The 18,808-nt window shown below is 43.0% G+C and overlaps 1 protein-coding gene across 3 annotated transcripts in view; it reads right to left on the bottom strand.

Annotated features, from left to right (window-relative positions):
• CDH3 (cadherin 3) overlaps window positions 1–18,808 on the bottom strand; it is a 44,508-nt gene that overhangs the window by 13,308 nt on the left and 12,392 nt on the right. For 2 of the 3 annotated variants that reach the window (XM_049864547.1, XM_049864549.1), the window contains exons 3-9: window positions 6,890–7,101; window positions 5,292–5,414; window positions 4,921–5,076; window positions 4,670–4,814; window positions 3,164–3,339; window positions 2,316–2,444; window positions 811–996 (exon numbers count right to left, since the gene is read on the bottom strand). In XM_049864547.1, the coding sequence (XP_049720504.1) occupies window positions 811–996; window positions 2,316–2,444; window positions 3,164–3,339; window positions 4,670–4,814; window positions 4,921–5,076; window positions 5,292–5,414; window positions 6,890–7,101 (1,127 nt within the window). The remainder of the gene's footprint in view (window positions 1–810; window positions 997–2,315; window positions 2,445–3,163; window positions 3,340–4,669; window positions 4,815–4,920; window positions 5,077–5,291; window positions 5,415–6,889; window positions 7,102–18,808) is intronic. The other variant, XM_049864548.1, reaches the window with a different exon arrangement.

Below are 18,808 nucleotides of genomic sequence, written 5' to 3'. Positions count from 1 at the left end.
GATGATTCTACAAGTAGATGCAAGTAACTCACCATTTCCTTACGTTTTCTAGTGTGGTCGTTCCCAAAGGTTTACATACTAAAATATTTCATCATCTGTAACTTTGCTGTAAATTTCTCCTTTATTTTACAGTTAGGGCATTCTATTCTAGAAATTTTATGGATTGGGTAAGTTATAAATGAATTTCATTTTAGAATGTAAAGGAGGCATTACCAACTATTTGTTGCAAAAAGAGGACACTGAATTCTCTGAAAAGGCTGAGAATACCCTTAAAAAAATTTTTAATTTAGAAGTATTAAATACAATGCTGCTTCTCAAACTGGGGCATTCTTTATTCAAAGATTTTTTGAGAGGGAAGAGTGTGCCTACCTACTCATTTTAGAGATTTCACTATTCAAACCCCAAGATATGTGTTATGGGGTAAATGCAAAAGAAGCATGAATTCAAATAAACAGACACCTTGTACAGTTGGGAGACCCTTCTTGTCAGAAGACTGACTGGGGGCAGCTGCTGGACACTGGGATACAGAGGGAAGGACTGACTGATTTGCTTCAATTAGATCAGCAACTCTTAGCTGTTTCATGAATTGGATGCCTATGTGAGATATAGTTGGAACAAAGGGATCCCCATACAAGAGAGGGCAGGACAGAGTTGGAAGCCACTGGCCTAGGGCACTTCCTGCTGAGTGGTCTGAGGCAGGTGGCCCAGCACAGTGCATCCTGCAGTTAGGGCAGGTGTGGCCTTCTTGTCCTGGGAGCTGCAGAGCGGCTGCCCTGGGAGTAACCCTTGTCTAAGCCAGAACCGACTCACCTTCCTGGTCGTCAGGATACCCTGGTTGGTCTCATCGTGGGTGGTGATGGTAAAATGGTCCCTGACGTCACCTCCCACGATTCGGTAGGTGGCACGCCATGCTGGCGTGTTAGGGACATCCAGATCTGTCACTGTCAGCTGCTGCACCTCGTGGCCCACTGCGTTCTCAGGCACCCGGGCCTCATACTGTCAATGTGGGAAGCACAGCATACTCATAGCTGAGAGGATAACAACCATCCAGAGACTGTTCCACCCTTTTCAGCTGTGAATCCTTATCCGACTCTAGGGAATCCCATGCCCCTCACCGTCTCCTGGACCACCCAACCTGCTTCTCAGGTTTTCAGGGCACACACTAGGTACAGAATGTCCCAAGTGCCAGCCTCATAGCTCTGGTCAGCCCACACCAATCTTGGACTGCCTGGCGTATACCCATGGCCTGACACATGCAGAGGAATCTCTCTGGTCTGGTGGCCCAAGCCCCTGCCACGTGTAGCCACGTGTCTAGATGAGATGAGAAAGGTGTAAGGAAGGTGGCAAGAAGGGCTAGGTGCCTGACTGTTCTGGGGCACTGACCAGGAACTTTTTGGGGGGCTCTGGGACAGGTGCGAAGGCTGGGAAATCAGCCGCTCAGAACAAAATTTTAACGAGGCTTAAATGTAATGGAGAATGCCCAGAGGCCAGAGCTGTCTAAAACAAGAAGGGGGCCACCTTGAATGGCACTGAGTACTCTGTCACTGGAGGTATATAACCATTCATTGAGGAAGGCCAGGCAAGGCAAATTGGATGTTTTCATATCAACAAAGATTTTTGTGCAGAGTCTTTATTATATATTAGACATTGTGTTAAGAACTTTACATAGATTATCTCATTTATAACTCAGAACAGTATGGTAGTTATTAACATTGTCTCCATTTCACAGATTAGGAAATGGGGCACAGAGAGGTTAAGTAGCTTGCCTCAGGTCACACAGCTAGTAAGTGAGGGGCTGGGACTTGAACCAATGCAGGATGGTTCTGGAGTTTCCTTAGGAAGAAAAGCCCTTTGTCCTTTTTTTAACGTAAAATATATTTATTATATATTGCAGCCTTTAAATTTATATTGATAAATTTGCTTTATCAAGGTAAATTGTATAGGAACAGAAAGCTGTGCACATGGAAAAGTATTTATTTTGATACCTTAATACCAATGTTGCATTCAACCACTCTCTACAAAACAAAAGGTAACTTAATCCTTAAAAAAAAAATGTGTTTGTTCCCTGCTTCATGTTTTTTTTTTCTCCTTTTGTTTTTTAAATTGTAGTAAATATATAGGTAACAAAACAGTTGGCAATTCAACAATCTTCACACGTACATTTCAGTGACATTAAATATGTTCATCATGTTGTTTAACCGTCATCCTCCCAGATTTTTCTATCACCCCTAACAGAAGCTCAGGTTCCCTAAATGTCATGTCTTCCTTTCCCCTAAGCCTTCATTTTTGATAAAGGAAGAAGGAAGGGGCTTTACCTCCTGGGGGTCAAATGTGGGAGCATTATCATTGGCATCAAGGATTTCCACTATCGCCACTGCTGTGGTGGTGGAGCCGTCTCCGTTCATGTCGGCAGCTTGAATGGTCAGTGTGTACTCAGGCACTCTCTGGGAAGAAAAAGGAGAGTAGAAGCCCACTGCGAGTTCAGTTTGAGGGGTACCTCAGGCCAGGCTCCGCTAAACACAGCCTTTGGTGTGAGGGAGTGTTTCTCACACCCTCTCACCACCCTTCACACAGTGTTCTCTCTTTGGCTCCTTGTCCCATCCCTCCCCACTGCCAGAAAGAACAGAAACAAAGGGTCCTATGGGGGAGGGGAATGCAGGTACAAACAGTTCTCCTGGGCCTGTCCTGGGGAAGCCTGGGCATTGCCCCCTGACCCCTGGCTAGTCCAGAATGGGAACTTAAAGTGAAGATTTGGGCAAAGGTATTAATTAGGAAACAGGAGGCAATTCTAATATCCATGGAGCTAATTCTACTTTGTAGCACACAAGGGACAAATCTGGGCAATATGCACACTAAGTGAGCCATTCTGAAAGGAAATGAGAAAACCTACAAAAAAAAAAAACAAACACCAAATGCCTGCATTTTACAGCTGCCTCCTCAGCCTCCAGAGGAGATTTAATGAGATTGTTTGGCAGCAAGCCATTGGCCCAAGGGAGCTGTGGGACATCAGTACGTGAACACAGCAGCAGCCATCCCCAGCTGACTTACGTCCCCACTGCTTTTCCATGGGCTTTGAGGGCAGGGACAGGAGTTTCTGCTCTGAGTGCTGGGCCCCAGCCCAGGTAAGCCTGGGTGGGCAGCAGTTTCTCTAAGGACCACTGACCTCCCGGTCCAGGCCGCTGGAGATGACACTGATGGTGCCTGTGCCCCGGTGGATGGTGAACATAAGGTCGTGTGGGTCCTTTGGCTCTTGGCTATAGATGGAGTAAGCAACCACCCCATTGTAGGTGTTGATGGCATCGTCCTCATCCGTGGCTGTCACCTGCATCACAGAAGTGCCTGGAAGGAAAAGGGATGAGTGAGCACCCTTCCCTCCCAACTCTGAGTCCAGCCCTGTCCACTTCTGGAACTCTGAGAGGCTCCTTGCCTACTGGCTTGGACTCATCTGCTACTTTGTGGCAGAGATTGCTGGTTGGTGCCCGTTTTTTCCATTCTCTCCTTCCTCCTTAGAAATAGAATCCTCATTTTAGGTTGGGCACAGGCTCACTGGGAATAAAGACTATTTCCAAGCCTCCCTTGCAGGTAGCTGTGGCCATGACAGTAAATTCTGACAAAGGAGAACTTTGAGGGAAATGTCTTTACAAGTATGTTCTTCCCACCTCTTCCCTCCTTCCAGATATAATGGCTAGAGCTCCAGAAGCAACTGCCTTGAGATAACCTTGAGAACAGAAGCCAAAACAGCAGAGCAACAAGATAAAAGGGAGCTACTCCACCCAAGCTATTCCACTATTTCACCCAAAGCAGCTCTTTGCCCCACTAGGTCTCCAGCCTACGTTCCCAACATTATGAAGCACTATTCCACCTTGGGTTGACTACTTCTAGACATCATGAATGTAAGAAGAAAAAGGAAAAAAAGCTTCTATCTTGTTTAAGGCACTATTTCTTATGGGGGGCGGGGTTCTGTTATTGGCAGTTTAACCAATTCACACTTACCTGTAGTTTTCTACATCTCAGAGAGGAAGGAAGAGGAGCAACCTCCTCCGCCAATACCAGTCTTCATGAGGTCATTGGTACACACCTACTTCCCCAGTCTTCTCCTGGCCTCCTGCCACCTTTTTCTACAGCCATGGCAATTTATTTTCAGCTCTCTTAAAAACCATGTTCTAACACCTCCCAGCCTTTGTTGCTTTCCATGTAGTTACTTACATTACATCACAGAATCCTCATACTATTTCTAATCTCCACAATCACAATCACTTAAGGTAGATATTATTCTCATTTTCAAGTGTGAGGGTTGATTCTCAGGGTCAAGAACTTGCCCAGGGTCATAGCCGGTAAAGAGGCAAAGTCAAAATTCAAATCTAGGTCTTTGCAGCTATGAAGCTAGTGGTTCACAAATCCGGCTGATCATCTGAATCTGCTGGGAAATTTTAAAATACAGATCCCAGAGATCTGCCGCAGGATCATTCTGGTTCAGGAATCTTCCAGGGGGAATCTGGATGTTTAAAAAAAACTGCAAGTGATCTGATGCACAACCAAGGAAATAAGGAGCAGAGAGGGCTTCTAGACTTAAAGGATTTGGGCTGACCTCCAGATGGTTCCAGAATTTAACCCAAGGACAGGCTTGGGCCTAGCAGATCCATAGCTGTCTCCTCCCCAAACTTCTTACCTGGCAGTACTCCCTCTAAGACGCTCCCTCTAAAGACATCCTGGATGAACTTGGGCTTATGGTCATTCTGGTCCGTCACGATGATGGAGATGTTCATGGGCTCCTCCACTGAGGCACCATTCTCAGACACAGCATGGCCAAAGAGCTGTGGGCACAAAGGTCTGGGATCAGCTTGTGGCTACCCTTCCCACCAGGGCCCTGCTTCTTGTCCCCTGTTGGGACATTTACATTGGATGCTAAAGGCTACTTGCCTCATACTTGGCAATCTTCTCTCGGTCCAGTGGCTTATTCAACAACATCCAGCCATTCTCCTTCTCTATGGTAAAGACACCCTCGGGAGGGCTATCAGCCCCAGGCCCTGTGATACTGTAGAAAATCTTGGTACCTCTGTCATTATTAGATTTGAGCTGGAAGCAAAAGAAAGTGGCAACTGACAAAGTGACAAATGTCTCACAATTGTAGCAAAGAACCCTCTGTAGTGGTGGAAGCCTCAGTATCGCCTTAACAGACTCTGCCCTCATGAAAGAGGTGTCCCTCTGTAGATCCAGGAGACAGAGTATTCAGCGTCTGGATGGGGTCCCTGCAGCCACCAATGACTCCTTGGAAGAAGGCACAGTCATACCTGATATAGCCTCTGAGGGAAGGGACCCTTGCCATTCTCAGGGACAGAAATTGGCGGGGCCACCCATTCTCTCTTGCGTCTTCGTAAGATACGTTTGGATGTGAGGCTCTTCTGTGCCTGCTCCTGCAAGAAGAGAAGACCCCTTTAACTCAGATGTGCAAACACAGGACCAAACCTCAGCACTCTCTCATTTATAGGAGTTAAAGGTGAGGAGAAAGAACTAGGTGGGTCTATTGCAAAAGGAAGCTTGGAAACAACCCAAGTGCTGCCTTATAGAGGGCTGATTAAATACACTATGGTACATGTATCTAGTGGAATATTACGCAGCTCCAAAAAGGAGGAATGAGGATCTCTCTATGTGCTGGCATGGAAAGATCTTTGGTATATACTGCTAACTGAAGAGAGCTAGATACAGAAGAGCTTAATATTGTGCTTAATTTGTGCTGGGCATAGTTCTACCTTTTGGTAAAAAGGTATAAAAATAAGGCATTATTCATGTTTTCTTATATATAGATAGGCAAAGCCTGCGAGGATGCAGGAGAAATTAGCAGTGGTTATCTGTGAAGAATTGTATAGCTATATTAAATATAAAAAGAAAGCTGCAGGCATATGAATAGTATGTTAGCTTTTGCACAAAGAAGAGGAGAAATAGTCTATTTTTATATCTGATTCAATATCTATAAAATAAACTCTGGAAGGAAAGATAAGCTGATAACAGCAGCTATCTATGTTTTTTCTTGGAGGGGTAGAGAGGAAATTAGGCCAATGGAGACAGGCAAGGAGAGATTTTTCATTGCATAACTTTATATTTACAATTTTTAAACCAAGTGGATATATTAGCTACTCAAAAAATTAAATTAAAAGAAACAAAGAAACAATTTAGCTCATTTAAATAATGTTCGCTTTGAGAATTACTCTTTTAAAGAATCATCTGTGTGAGATTAAATGGACAACAGTGACTAAAACACAGACGAGAACTTGAAAGGGCAGAGTCTGAGTTAATGGTGGCAAAGATAGGGAGAATGGTGACATAATGTGACATATGTAACCACTGTCAATGAACTATACTTACAAAAATTGGTGAATGGGTATAAGTTTTGTTGTGTATATTTTCACACACACACACACACACACACACACACACACACACACACACACAGAACAAGGAACATGGCCAAGTGTCTCAGTCCGTCTTCCCAGAGACTCATGGGATTGGCAGTACTATGTTAATATTGCCTTCAGCTGTTAACCAAAAATGTCAGCAGTTCGAATCCACCAGCTGCTTACTGAAAACCTTATGGGGCAGTTCTACTCTGTCGTATAGGGTTGCAATGAGTTGGAATTGACTCAACAGCAACTGATTTTTTTTCTTTTGGGGGGGCGTGGTTTACCTGCATGACATGAGAAATAAGGAGAGGGAGGTGGGAGAGAAAATCCAAGGGACAAAGGGCACTGGGCTTTCCCAGGGCGGCTACCCACAAGGCAGCCCTTTGTCCCACTGCTGTCTCTGGCAGCCCCTCTGGGTAGCTGCAGGTGCTACCCTGTGTAGATCAGTACCCACGCCCATAGCTATGCACAGAACTCTAGGCTAACATTACCTCCTCTGAAGGCTTAACTTGGCTCACAACAGCCACAGCGATTAAGGACTCCTGGCCGTCAGCATTCTGGGCACGTACAGAGAACGTCCTCCTCTCATCCTGCAGGTGGACATGGTGTTTCACCTGGACTGTTCCATCATTCAGCACAGCAAAGTCGTCGTCATCAGTACTAAGCAGGGCTGACTCTTGCCCAGGGCAGGCCATGAAAACTACTGTGGGGAAGGGAAAGAAGAGAATATTGGGAAGGGATTTTTGGAAACTACCCGAGGGGAAACAAGAGCTGATAAGAGTCCCCTGACTGATCAAGGATTGCAACCAAGAAGTTGCAGAAGGGGACTTGACTTAACTTCCTCTCACCAGCAGTGTGATCTGGGGGCCCGTATTTGCTGACAAAACAAGTTTCAGATGGGGCTTCCAAGTTTGATCTTGAGCTAGAGGGCCACTCTGTAGTCAGTGTGTGGGCAAAACCCCCTCTCACTGTTCATGAGGTCAGAGAACTAAGATCATAGGCATTCAGTGGCATTCATCCCAGGTAGCCTCAGGAGACATAGGGCTGACTCAAGGTCACTGCTGGAGGCAGAAGATTTTCAGCATTTCCAAAGGCCACGAATCCACCTACTCGCAATATGCACACAGATTACTCTGGACAACCTCTGGTTGTTTTAGTTTGCCACACTCCTTCTGAATCCCACTGCTCTGCCACACTTTAAATAAGCACTCTGAGTTAGTTACCATTCACCAAGCCAGACACTGGTCCCATTTTATCCTTACAACTACCCTATCCAGGTAAGTATTAGCCCCTTTTCAAGGATAAGCAAAGGGAGGTTCAGAAGCCAGGTCTGCTTGACTCCAAGATATGCTGGAGTATTCACAACCACTGTTTTTCTTTTCTAACTTTTTATTGTTCTTTAGGTGAAAATTTATGGAAAAAATTAGTTTCCCTTTTGATACTTTGTATATAAAATGTTCCATGACATTTGTTGCATTCCCTTCAATGTGATAGAACTCTCCCCATTTCTACCCTGGGTTCCCTGTTTCCTTTCCACTGGATTTTCTACCCCTTCCTGCCTAGTCCCAAGAAAGGTGATCCAACCAAATGTGGAAATTATCGAACAATATCATTAATATCACACACAAGTAAAATTTTGCTGAAGATCATTCAAAAGTGGCTGCAGTAATATATCAACAGGGAACTGCCAGAAATTCAGGCCGGATTCAGAAGAGGACGTGGAACCAGGGATATTGTTGCTGATGTCAGATGGATTCTGGCTGAAAGCGGAGAATACCAGAAGGATGTTTACCTGTGTTTTATTGACTATGCAAAGGCATTCAACTATGTGGATCAAAACAAATTATGGATAACATTGCAAAGAATGGGACTTCCAGAACACTTAATTGTGCTCATGAAGAATCTTTACATAGATCAAGAGGCAGTTGTTCAGACAGAACAAGGGGATATTGATTAGTTTAAAGTCAGGAAAGATGTGCATCAGGGCTGTATTCCTTCACCATACCTATTCAATCTGTATGCTGAGGAAATAATCTGAAAAGCTGGACTATATGAAGAAGAACGGGGCATCACGATTGGAAAAAGACTCATTAACAACCTCTGTTATGCAGATGACACAACCTTGCTTGCTAAAAGTGAAGAGGACTTGAAGCATTTACTGATGAAGATCGAAGACCACAGTCTTCAGTATGGATTGCACCTCAACATAAAGAAAACAAAAATCCTTACACCTGGACCAATAAGCCACATCATGATAAATGGAGAAAAGATTGAAGTTGTCAAGGATTTCATTTTACTTGCATCCACAATCAATACCCATGGAAGCAGCAGTCAAGAAATCAAAAGACGCATTGCATTGGGCAAATCTGCTGCAAAAAACCTCTTTAAAGTGTTGAAAAGCAAAGATGTCACCTTGAAGACTAAGGTGCACCTGACCCAAGCCATGGTATTTTCAGTCACATCATATGCATGTGAAAGCTAGACAATGAATAAGGAAGACCGAAGAAGCACTGACATCTTTGAATTGTGGTGTTGGCAAAGAATACTGAATATACCATGGACTGCCAAAAGAGCAAACAAATCTGACTTGGAAGAAGTACAACCAGAATGCTCCTTAGAAGCAAGGATGGCGAGACTGTGTCTTACATACTTTGGACATGTTATCAGGAGGGATCAGTTCCTGGAGAAGGACATCATGCTATCAGGAGGGACCAGTCCCTGGAGAAGGACATCATGGTTGGTAAAGTAAAGGGTCAGCAGAAAAGAGGAAGAACCTCAATGAGGTGGATTGACACAGTGGCTGCAACAATGGGCTCAAGCATAACAACAATCTTAAGGATGCCGCAGGACCAGGCAGTGTTTCTGTCTGTGGTACATAGGGTGGAAATGAGTCAAAACTGACTTGACGGCACCTAAGAACAACAACCTGCCTTCTTATCTTTGCTTTTGGGCAGATTTTGTTCTCTTGATCGCGTATAATTGATTGTTCTAAAGCACATGTTCCTCTTCGGTGTTATTATTTTATGGGCCTGTCTATTGTTTGGCTGAAAGGTAGTCTCTGGAAATGGCTTCAGTTCCAGGTGAGAAGGGTGATTTAGGGTCATAGTCTCGGGGGTTCTTCCAGTCTCAGTCAGATTAGTAAGTCTGGTCTTTTTTGTGAATTTGATTTTTTGTTCTACATTTTTCTCCTGCTCTGTCTGGGACCATACGTTGTGATTCTAGTCAGAGTGGTCAGTAGTAGTAGCCAGGCACCATCTAATTCTGGTCTCGAGGTCATGTAGGCTGTGGTGCATGTGGTCTCTTAGTCCTTTGGACTAACTGCTCCCTTGAGTCTTTGGTTTTCTTTCTCTCTCCTTTGCTCCAAACAGGAAGAGACCAATAGTGTATCTTAAATGGCCACTAGGAAGCTTTTAAGACGCTACTTATCAAAGTAGGATGCAGAACACTGTCTTTATGAACTATGTTGTGCCATTTGACATAGATGTTCCCCAAGTCTATGGTCCTTCCTTCACCTTCAAGCCTAGGAACTTTGTCCAATGAGGTGTTTGGCTATGTTTAAGAAGTTTCCGTGACTGTGCCTCTTGTGTGCTCTATTGCTTATATCAATCTACATGCAACATATGCACAACCAAATCTATATCTGCAGGTGGGTGTGCTCCCTTAGACCCTCACTCACCTCTTCAGCATACCTATCTACCTAGGTATCCATTTGCAGATTATCATTTGTTAATACTATTGCTGCAGGATTGTCTATGTTATAGTAATTACCATAATTGCCCTTTATTCTTGTCTTCCTCTCAGTGTCTGCCTTTGCCTTGGTCATGTTGTGCTTACTTCCCCCCTATTGTGTATTGCCTTCCCCTTCACCAGTATTAACACGTGTCTTCTATCTAGCTAGTAATTTTTCCCTCCCTTCCCCTCCCATACCTATAAACCATCAAAGAACATTTTTTTCTGTGTGTAAACCTTTTCTTGTTTTTTTTCTTTTAAATAGTGGTCTCATACAATATTTGTCCTTTTGTAACTGACTTATTTCACTCAGCATAACATCCTCCAAATTCATCCATGTTGTGAGATGTTTCGCGGAGTTGTTATTCTTTATCATTGCATAGTATTCCATTGTGTGTATGTACCACAATTTGTTTATCCATTCATTCTTTGATGGACAGTTAGGTTATTTCCTTCTTTATGGTATTGTGAATAATGCTGCAATGAACATGGGTGTGCAAATGTCTATTCGTATCACAGCTCTTATTTCTTCAGGGTATATACGTAGGAGTGGGATTGTTGGGTCATACGGTATTTCTATTTCTAGCTTTTTAAGGAGTGCCTTACCATTTTCCAGAGTCCTGGTGGCACAGTGGTTAAGAGCTTGGCTGCTAACCAAAAGGTCTATAGTTCGAGTCCACCAGCTGCTTCTTGGAAACCCTATGGGGCAGTTCTACTCTGTCCTGTAGGGTCGCTATGAGTCAGAATTGACTTGAAGACAACAGATTTGGTTTGGTTTTCTACAGTTTTCCATAGTGGTTGTACCATTTTAAATTACCACCAGCAGTGTATAACTGTTCCAATCTCCCCTCAACCTCACTAACATTTTTTATTTTCTGTTTTTTTAATTAGCATCATTATCATCTCGGTGAGATGGTATCTCATCGTACTTTTGATTTGCATCTCTCTAATGGCTAATGATTCAAGCATTTCTTCATGTGTTTGTTAGTCTCTGAATGTCTTCTTTGGTGAAGTCTCTGTTCATATCCTTTGCCCATTTTTTAATTGGATTGTTCATCTTTCTGTTGTTGAGGTATTGAAGTTTTTTATGAATTTTAGAGATAAGACCCTTGTCGGGTATTTTGTAGCCAAATTTTTTTTTCCCAGTCTGTAGGTTCTTTTCTTATCCTTTAGGAGAAGCCTTTTGGTGAGCATAAGTGTTTAATTTTTAAGAGGTCCCATTTATCTAGTTTATCTTCTGCCATTTGTATATCTTTAGCTATGTTTGGTATTCTATTTATGCCATATATTAGGGCCCCTAACATTGTCCCTATTTTTTCTTCCATGATCTTCATAGTTTTAGGTTTTCTATTTAGGTCTTTGATTCATTTTGAGTTAGCTTTTGTGTGTGGTGTGAGGTATGAGTCTTGTTTCATTTTCCTACAGATGGACATCCAATTTTGCCAGCATCATTTGTTAAAGAGACTGTCTCTTCCCCATTTAATGGCCTTTGGCCCTTTGTCAAAGATCCAGCTGTCCACAGGTGAATGGATTTACTTCTGGGTTCTCAATTCTGTTCCATTTGTTTATGTGTCTGTCATTGTATCAGTACCAGGCTGTTTTGACTACTGTGGCTATATAGTAGGTTTTGAGACCAGGTAGTGTGAGGCCTCCTACCTTGTTCCTCTTCTTCAATAATGCTTTAATTATCCAGGACCTCTTTCCTTTCCATGTAAAGTTTGTGATTAGTTTTTCATCTCATTAAAGAATGCTGTTGGAATTTGGACTGGGATTACATTATACCTATAGATCACTTTGGGTAGTACTGACATTTTCACAATATTAAGTCTTCTTATCCATGAGCATGGCCAATGTTCTTACCTGCCCTTCCTGGTGGCCAAACCATGAGATCACGGGGTCTGCCAGGGGCCACAGCCTGGGCCCTGCCCCATCAGCATTACATTTCAGCCCAGTACTTCCCTTAATGCCATCCCAGACACTAGTGCTCTCAGTTTTGTTACAGCAAAAAAGGACCACAAGAACAGTACAGTGTACATGTAAACATGGGGTAAGGTCTCCCAACCATCCTTTTTGGAAAAGCTGTCATTTAGTCTCAGATTTTTATTATGATTACTACTTTAGTATAAAAATAATCTTTCCATAATATAAAGGATAATAGATGAGTTTGGCTTTTTTTTTAACTTACAAAAGCAATGTGAAATGATAAAGTATTCAAATAGTTCACAAGAGTATAATGTCGTAAAGTAGAAGTCTGACGTGGAAGTATAATATGGTATAATCACTTTAGAAAGACATTTGGCAGTGTATACTAAAACTGAATATACAGAATGAAACCAGCGCCACTGAACAATTTGCATAGAAATTGTTGAATGGCAACCTAAACGTCTGTGTAAATCTTCACCAAAAACACAATATTATTTAAAAAACAAAAAACTGAATATACATACATTCTCCAAGACCCAGCAATTCCACTCTGATGTACAGACCCAACAAAAATATATTCACCCAAAGACATGTATTAGAAGGTTCACAGCAGCACCATTCATAATAGCTGAAAAATAAAAACAGCCCAACGTCCATCAACATAGAACGGACAGAAACAGAGGCTCAGACAACAAAATGAATCAACTACAGGTATGTGCAACAACATGAATGAACCGTCATAAAACATAAGACTGGATAACAGAAACCAGATACAAGAAAGGACACACATATGACTCCACTGATAAGAAGTTCACAAACACAAAACTAAGTTAGGTGAAAGAAGTTTAGACACCAGTCACCTTTTGGGGAGAGTGACCAGAAGGGGGCAAAAGAGGCTTAAAGGGTGCCCCCTCAAATATCTGCCTTCAGTCCCCCAGAGCCCCAGTGCCAGGCAGCAGCCCAAGTTCACACATAGAGCAGGCTCCTTTGTGGGGAGGCCGGAATGTGCCTGTGAGAAAGAAAAGATTGCTTAGAAACCAGCACTGCCTCCATGACGACATCCCCACTGAGGACTCCTGGGCTGTGACATGCTCAGTCAGTGGTGGGGGGGGAAGGGGAGAATGGAATCTAGGCCTGCTTCAGCTCCAGGTCCCAGGGGCCATGAGATCCCCACAGTGGCTCTGTCTTTTACCTCCAGCTTTGCAAACTCTTCTGGGACATCTTGCTTTGCCTTAGGCTAGAAGGACCAGGAAGGATATGTGGCAAAGGTTAAATCATGTCAAACAGAGAGCAAGAGTTAAATAAGCTGTAGTTCTCTCACTCTATGGGTTATTTACTCAGCTGTGCAAAATGACTTATAACAGAGTTTTAAAATTATCTAGGGACATTCTTATGCTGTGAGGTAAAACAAAATAAGCAGAATATAAAACGCATATACCGTACATGTATAATGCGTATATATTTAAATATGCACAGAAAAAAAGACTGGAAGGAAATGAGCTTTCCCAATGATTGGAATTACCAGTAACTTGTTTTCTTTGTCTATTTTTCTGTAGGCCCAAGTTTTCTCTTAACACATATTAATTTCAAGAGTCTGCTGGTACACTTCCACTATTAATCGTTTCCAAACATTTGTAGCATAGTATCTGGGCTGTCCACCTATTCTTAGAGGGGAGAGTGCCAAGAATCAGGGGAAAGCCAATAGTCACGTACTACTGGTATACATGCCTCCCACTCAGGGCACATATTCCAGTTGCATCAGAGGGCCTGGCCCCATCAGCTCTAACCCATATTCAGCTGGATGCAGAACACCATCAAGGGAGTTGAACTCAGGCAGGCAAGAACAAGCTTCAAACCCAACTCTGCCTGAGACACCCAGCTAAGTGCTTTCCTATCCAAATCCTCTCAAAATCGTCTGCACGATGGATATTACTGCCCTATTCTGACAGCTCAGGAAAAGAGAGGCTGCCAGGGGTTGAAAGAGGTAAGTATACAATGCCCTACAAGCAAAAAGCAGCTGGAGTTCAGATAGTGAAGGCAAGTCAGTGATTAAGCTCGTGGGATCTGGAATCCAAAAGACTTTGTTTCAAATTCATGTAATGCCACTTACCTGACCATACAAATGGTGTGAGCAAATGTAAGCTTAGTTTCCTCCAGCACTTCAAATCAGTTTGGTTTGGTCTGAAGCCCTGGTTTCCTCAAGTGGAAAATGGGAATAATAATACCTATCTCACAGGGTTATTGGAAAGATTAAATGGGTTAATTTTTTTGCACAGCACATTGTACCTGGCCCAGTGAAGGCCTTCAATAAAAGGTGCCTTTAGCCTACTCACAATTCACCTAGGTTTTCTGACTCCAGCCTTGGTCTCTTTTTGCACCACAGAGAAATACCTCTCCACCTGGGTAAGGATTTAGCTATAGCCATATGCTTTACCTGAGGGATTGAAACCCAAGGGAGAGAAGATAAAGAAGACCAAAGGGCATAAGAGGGAGCTGACTCAGTCTGTATTTGGAAAGAGCTGCTTTGTAGGGGTGCTCCGTGCTTTACTGGGGGAGGCAGACGATGGAGGTCTCATGAACAAGCTGACTTGCCCAGGGAAACTTGCTGGGGTACCTGTAGGAACATGAGCAGCCTTCTCTGAGTCACAGAGAGGTTGGTAAGCAGTAAGCCCTGGGGCAGATCATTAGTGTAACTTCCTCCCAGTTCCTTCCTGGCACCACCAGCTTGTATCACTAGTTTCAAAATAAAATTCATCCGAAACCAGGTCTCATCATCACTCATCCCACTCAGTAAACTGATTTCTGTTCCTGACTGCAGCCAAGCTCCACAGGGCCACAGATCATGGCCAAGTCATGGGTGCATGAATGGGCTTGTGCCTAACTCTTTCCTGGGGCAAGCTGATCAGCTCTGATGAGCACATGGGGCAATAGTTCAGACCTTGAGCTGAAAACAGAGTTGAGCTCCTGGGGTACCAGAGCTCTTGAAAAAGGAAAGCTTTTTAAATGGACTTGTAAGAACTGATGGATACTAGGCTGAGAACTCATTCCTGTTGTGTTCCAGGTCTGCTCTTAGGTTAGAATTGCCTAAACACCTCCAAATTTGCAAGGGAGCACCCTTGAGGGCCAGGAGTATGTCTTTTCAGCCATGACATGGAGATGCAGCTATATGGCCCCAATGGCCAAACTTATTGGATGTTCTGGCGAAATAAAACCACTCATCTCTCTGGGGACAAAATATCTATAAAGGGATTCAAGTGGTTAATCTCAGCCAGCTTCTCTGTTGATCTCTGGGCATTGACTAGAAAGGAAAAGTAATATTAGTTTGAAGATGTGGCCAAAAGGCAACATGGGGTATGGAGGGACAGGGAGAGACTGTCAAGGAAGTTTCCATCCTAGCTTGATTTAGGGACCTATCTAGCTTATAAAGCAAGCAAACTTGTCTTTAGAATTATCACTACCTTCTGTTAAGGAGCTGGGGTAAGGAGGCAAAGGCAGAATTACGTAGAATTGACTTGATTCTGGCATTTCCTGAGTAACACTACATATAGGAGAAAAGCTCACTTACTAAGAAACACAAATTAAAAGGCAAGTGCTGTGGAATACTTAGGAAATTGTGCTGCCCTATACTGCTGGAGGGTAGGTACAGTGTAAATTGGCAAGACCTTTCTAGCAATTAATAAACAAGCCTTTGACCTAGTCATTGTGCCAGGAAATCATCCCAGATGTGACAAAACCATACCTGCAAGAAGACGGTCATGACTGTTGCTTAAACTAAAAAAAAAAAAAAAAAAAAAAGCTCAACAACCTAACTTTTTAAAAAATTTAATTTTCTTATTGTAAAAAATATACACAAAACAACACTTGCCAGTTCAACATTTTTTACGTGTATAATTCAGTGACACCAATTACATTAAACACGTTGTGCAACCATCACCAGTATCCATGGCTAATCAACAATCTAACTTTCAATGGAATGCTTAATTATGCTGTGCTACAGTCATTCAAATGGCTAACTACAGCCTTTAAATGTCATAACAGAAAACCTACCGAGGAAAAACCATGGCATATTAAGCAGGAAAAAAGTCATAAAACAGACATTTATAGCATAAGCCTGACAATTAAAACATAAAATATTAATATTTTTATACTTGTACAGAGACAGACACACAGAGTTCAGCCTCCATACCCGGAAGGCAGTCTGGCTCTACCCTGCCACCAACTATCTTCCAGGCAAAGGAAGACCAAGATGGTACCCAGTGAGCAGGACCTGATCTGAGAAGACAAATGGGGAGAGGTTGCAGGGCAGCAAGGTATAGTGGCATAAGCTTATGAGGAGCCTGCTTAGGAGACAGGCATGCCAGGGGACCCACGCAAGGCTGATTGATTCCATTCAGGAGCTGCCCCCGGGCATGCCAGGAGGCCCACTCCTTCAGCAAACAAAACAGCCCAGGCTGCCCCATGAGCTCCCGCCATACTTTTCTTCACCAGACCTGAGAACATAGCAAGTGACTCGCAACCACAGGGGTCTTGGTGATGCTTCATCACCACAAGGTCACCATCTTCAGGGACACTAAGGAGTCAAGCACTGTGCTGGAACTGAAGCACTTGGTGGAAGGCATTCACAACTGGTCACTGGCACAATAGTGGCTTTATAAAGACAACTAGCTCCTGGAGGACATGACCCTGGTGGAGCGTGATTTCTCCTGGCAGACGGCCCCCGTCCATGCTCTGCTCAACCTGGTCCTGGATCTTCCTACAGATGGGGGTGATTGACATTTGAGTCTGTCAGCATGGAGCCCTTCTCTGACCCACCAAAGTAGAAGATGAAGCTAGATTACTGGATAAGCAATGAAGTCCAGGCCCTCCGCTCAGATCAGATAACCTGGACGAAGCCTTGGGTGGAAAGATAGGGAAATGGACTTGGAAGATCTATTTAAAATTTGAATTTTTTCATTTGAAAAAAGTCAAAGGTTCTTTATGGGTAGTTGACCAACTAAGTGTTGTTAATCTTCCAATTTTTTCATAGTAAACACGTATGTGATTTGCAAGCAAAATGCAATGTTGTGATTTTTCCCCCTCTGACTAGAAAAGTTATACCCCATATTGCTGAAGAAGGAGAAAGCAATTTTTTCTAAGGGAGTTTTTCCTCTCAGAAAGCTCTCTGGAAGGAGATAGTTTACTCGGGTTCCTCCTTACCATTGGGAGCTGGGTCCTTCCTTATTATCTCCTGAGAGAAACCCAAGCTGAGCCCCACTTCATAGCACTCTGGGAGTTTGAAACATGGCTGTCAATTGTAACATCTTGGCATGAGGTATGCTGCCTGACTCTTGGATTCCCACCCTCAAGCCTCAGAGACCACCACAGAGAGCCTAGTGATCAACCTGGGAGATCTGGGATAGTAGTTAAGGGACTAGTGAGTGAAAGTGGTTCACATTGGCCCTGCAGCCTTGGGCAAGTCACTTAATCTTTAAGTTGTTTAACAGTAAGCACTCAATACTCAATAAATGTACATACTCATTGCCAAGTTGATTCTGACTTAAGTGACCCTACAGGACGGAGAAGAACTACCCCATAGGGTTCTAAGGAGCAGCTGGTGGATTCAGACTGATGACAGGTTAGCAGCTGAGCTCTTACCCACTGTGCCACCAGAGGTCCCAATAAATATAGGCCCTTATTAACTTCCAGTCTCTAAAATAGGAGCATAAACACACTTGGCTATCATTATGGATGGTTAAGATCAAACAAGGTATACGAAAAGTATTTTTAAAAGCACAAGGAAGTATTAAAAATCAGAGGCAGTAACTAAAAAAAACCCAAAAAGACAGGAAAGTGAAGGTCATTCAGAATCCTGATAACAGCAGCAACCTAAAGAAAAAACTGGATCAACTGCATACAAGGAAGTATTGAAATTCAAAATGTTATGCTTCTTTCATTCAAGTCTCATCAGTTCATTCCTGTCTATACATTCAACTCTTCACAACAGTCTTGTCACAGAGCAACACACGTAACTGACAGAATCACCTGAAAAACTTTTCTTAAAAATCCAGATTACCTGGCTCCAGCTCACCCATCACTCCTACTGAATCAATTTCTGGAGGCAGAGCTTGGGAAGGAAGTTTGTTGTTTTTTTAAAACTCTCGATCCTTTAATTTATATCCTGTGAGTAGGTAAATTGGTATGCTTTTTTGAGGGTACTTTAGAGCACATATCAGAATTTCAAATCTCCAGATCTTTCTTCTGACCATATCTCCATTTGGATGCTTTAAAGTTACCTTAAATCTAATATATCCAGGTCCAAACTCATGATCTTCTTCACCCTTAGCCCAAATATGATCCTTTTCCAGAGTCTCTCTCCCAGGAAATAACATATCATGCACTCAGCTGCTTAAGGCCAAAATCTGGGCATCAGAAACATCCCAGAGACTCAAGCCAGAATGTCTGGGCTCAAATTCCAGTTCCACCACTGACTTTGGTCAAATTAGTTAACCTCTCTGGGCCTGTTTCTTCATCTATAAAATGAGGGTGATGATAAAATTATCAACTTCATTCCTTAAAAACCTAGAAATAGAAATACCATGTGACCCAGCAATCTCACTCCTAGGAATATATCCTAGAAAAATAAGAGCCATCATACAAATAGACACATGCACACCCATGTTCATTGCAGCATTATTCACAATAGCAAAAAGATGGAAACAACCTAAGTGCCCATCAACAGATGAATGAATAAACAAACTATGGTACATATACACAGTGGA

This window comes from Elephas maximus, chromosome 21 (assembly GCF_024166365.1).
Source record: "Elephas maximus indicus isolate mEleMax1 chromosome 21, mEleMax1 primary haplotype, whole genome shotgun sequence".
Lineage (NCBI taxonomy): Eukaryota > Metazoa > Chordata > Mammalia > Proboscidea > Elephantidae > Elephas > Elephas maximus.
The sequence above is the reverse complement of the archived record's forward strand: the minus strand, read 5'-3'. Positions and strand labels throughout refer to the sequence as shown.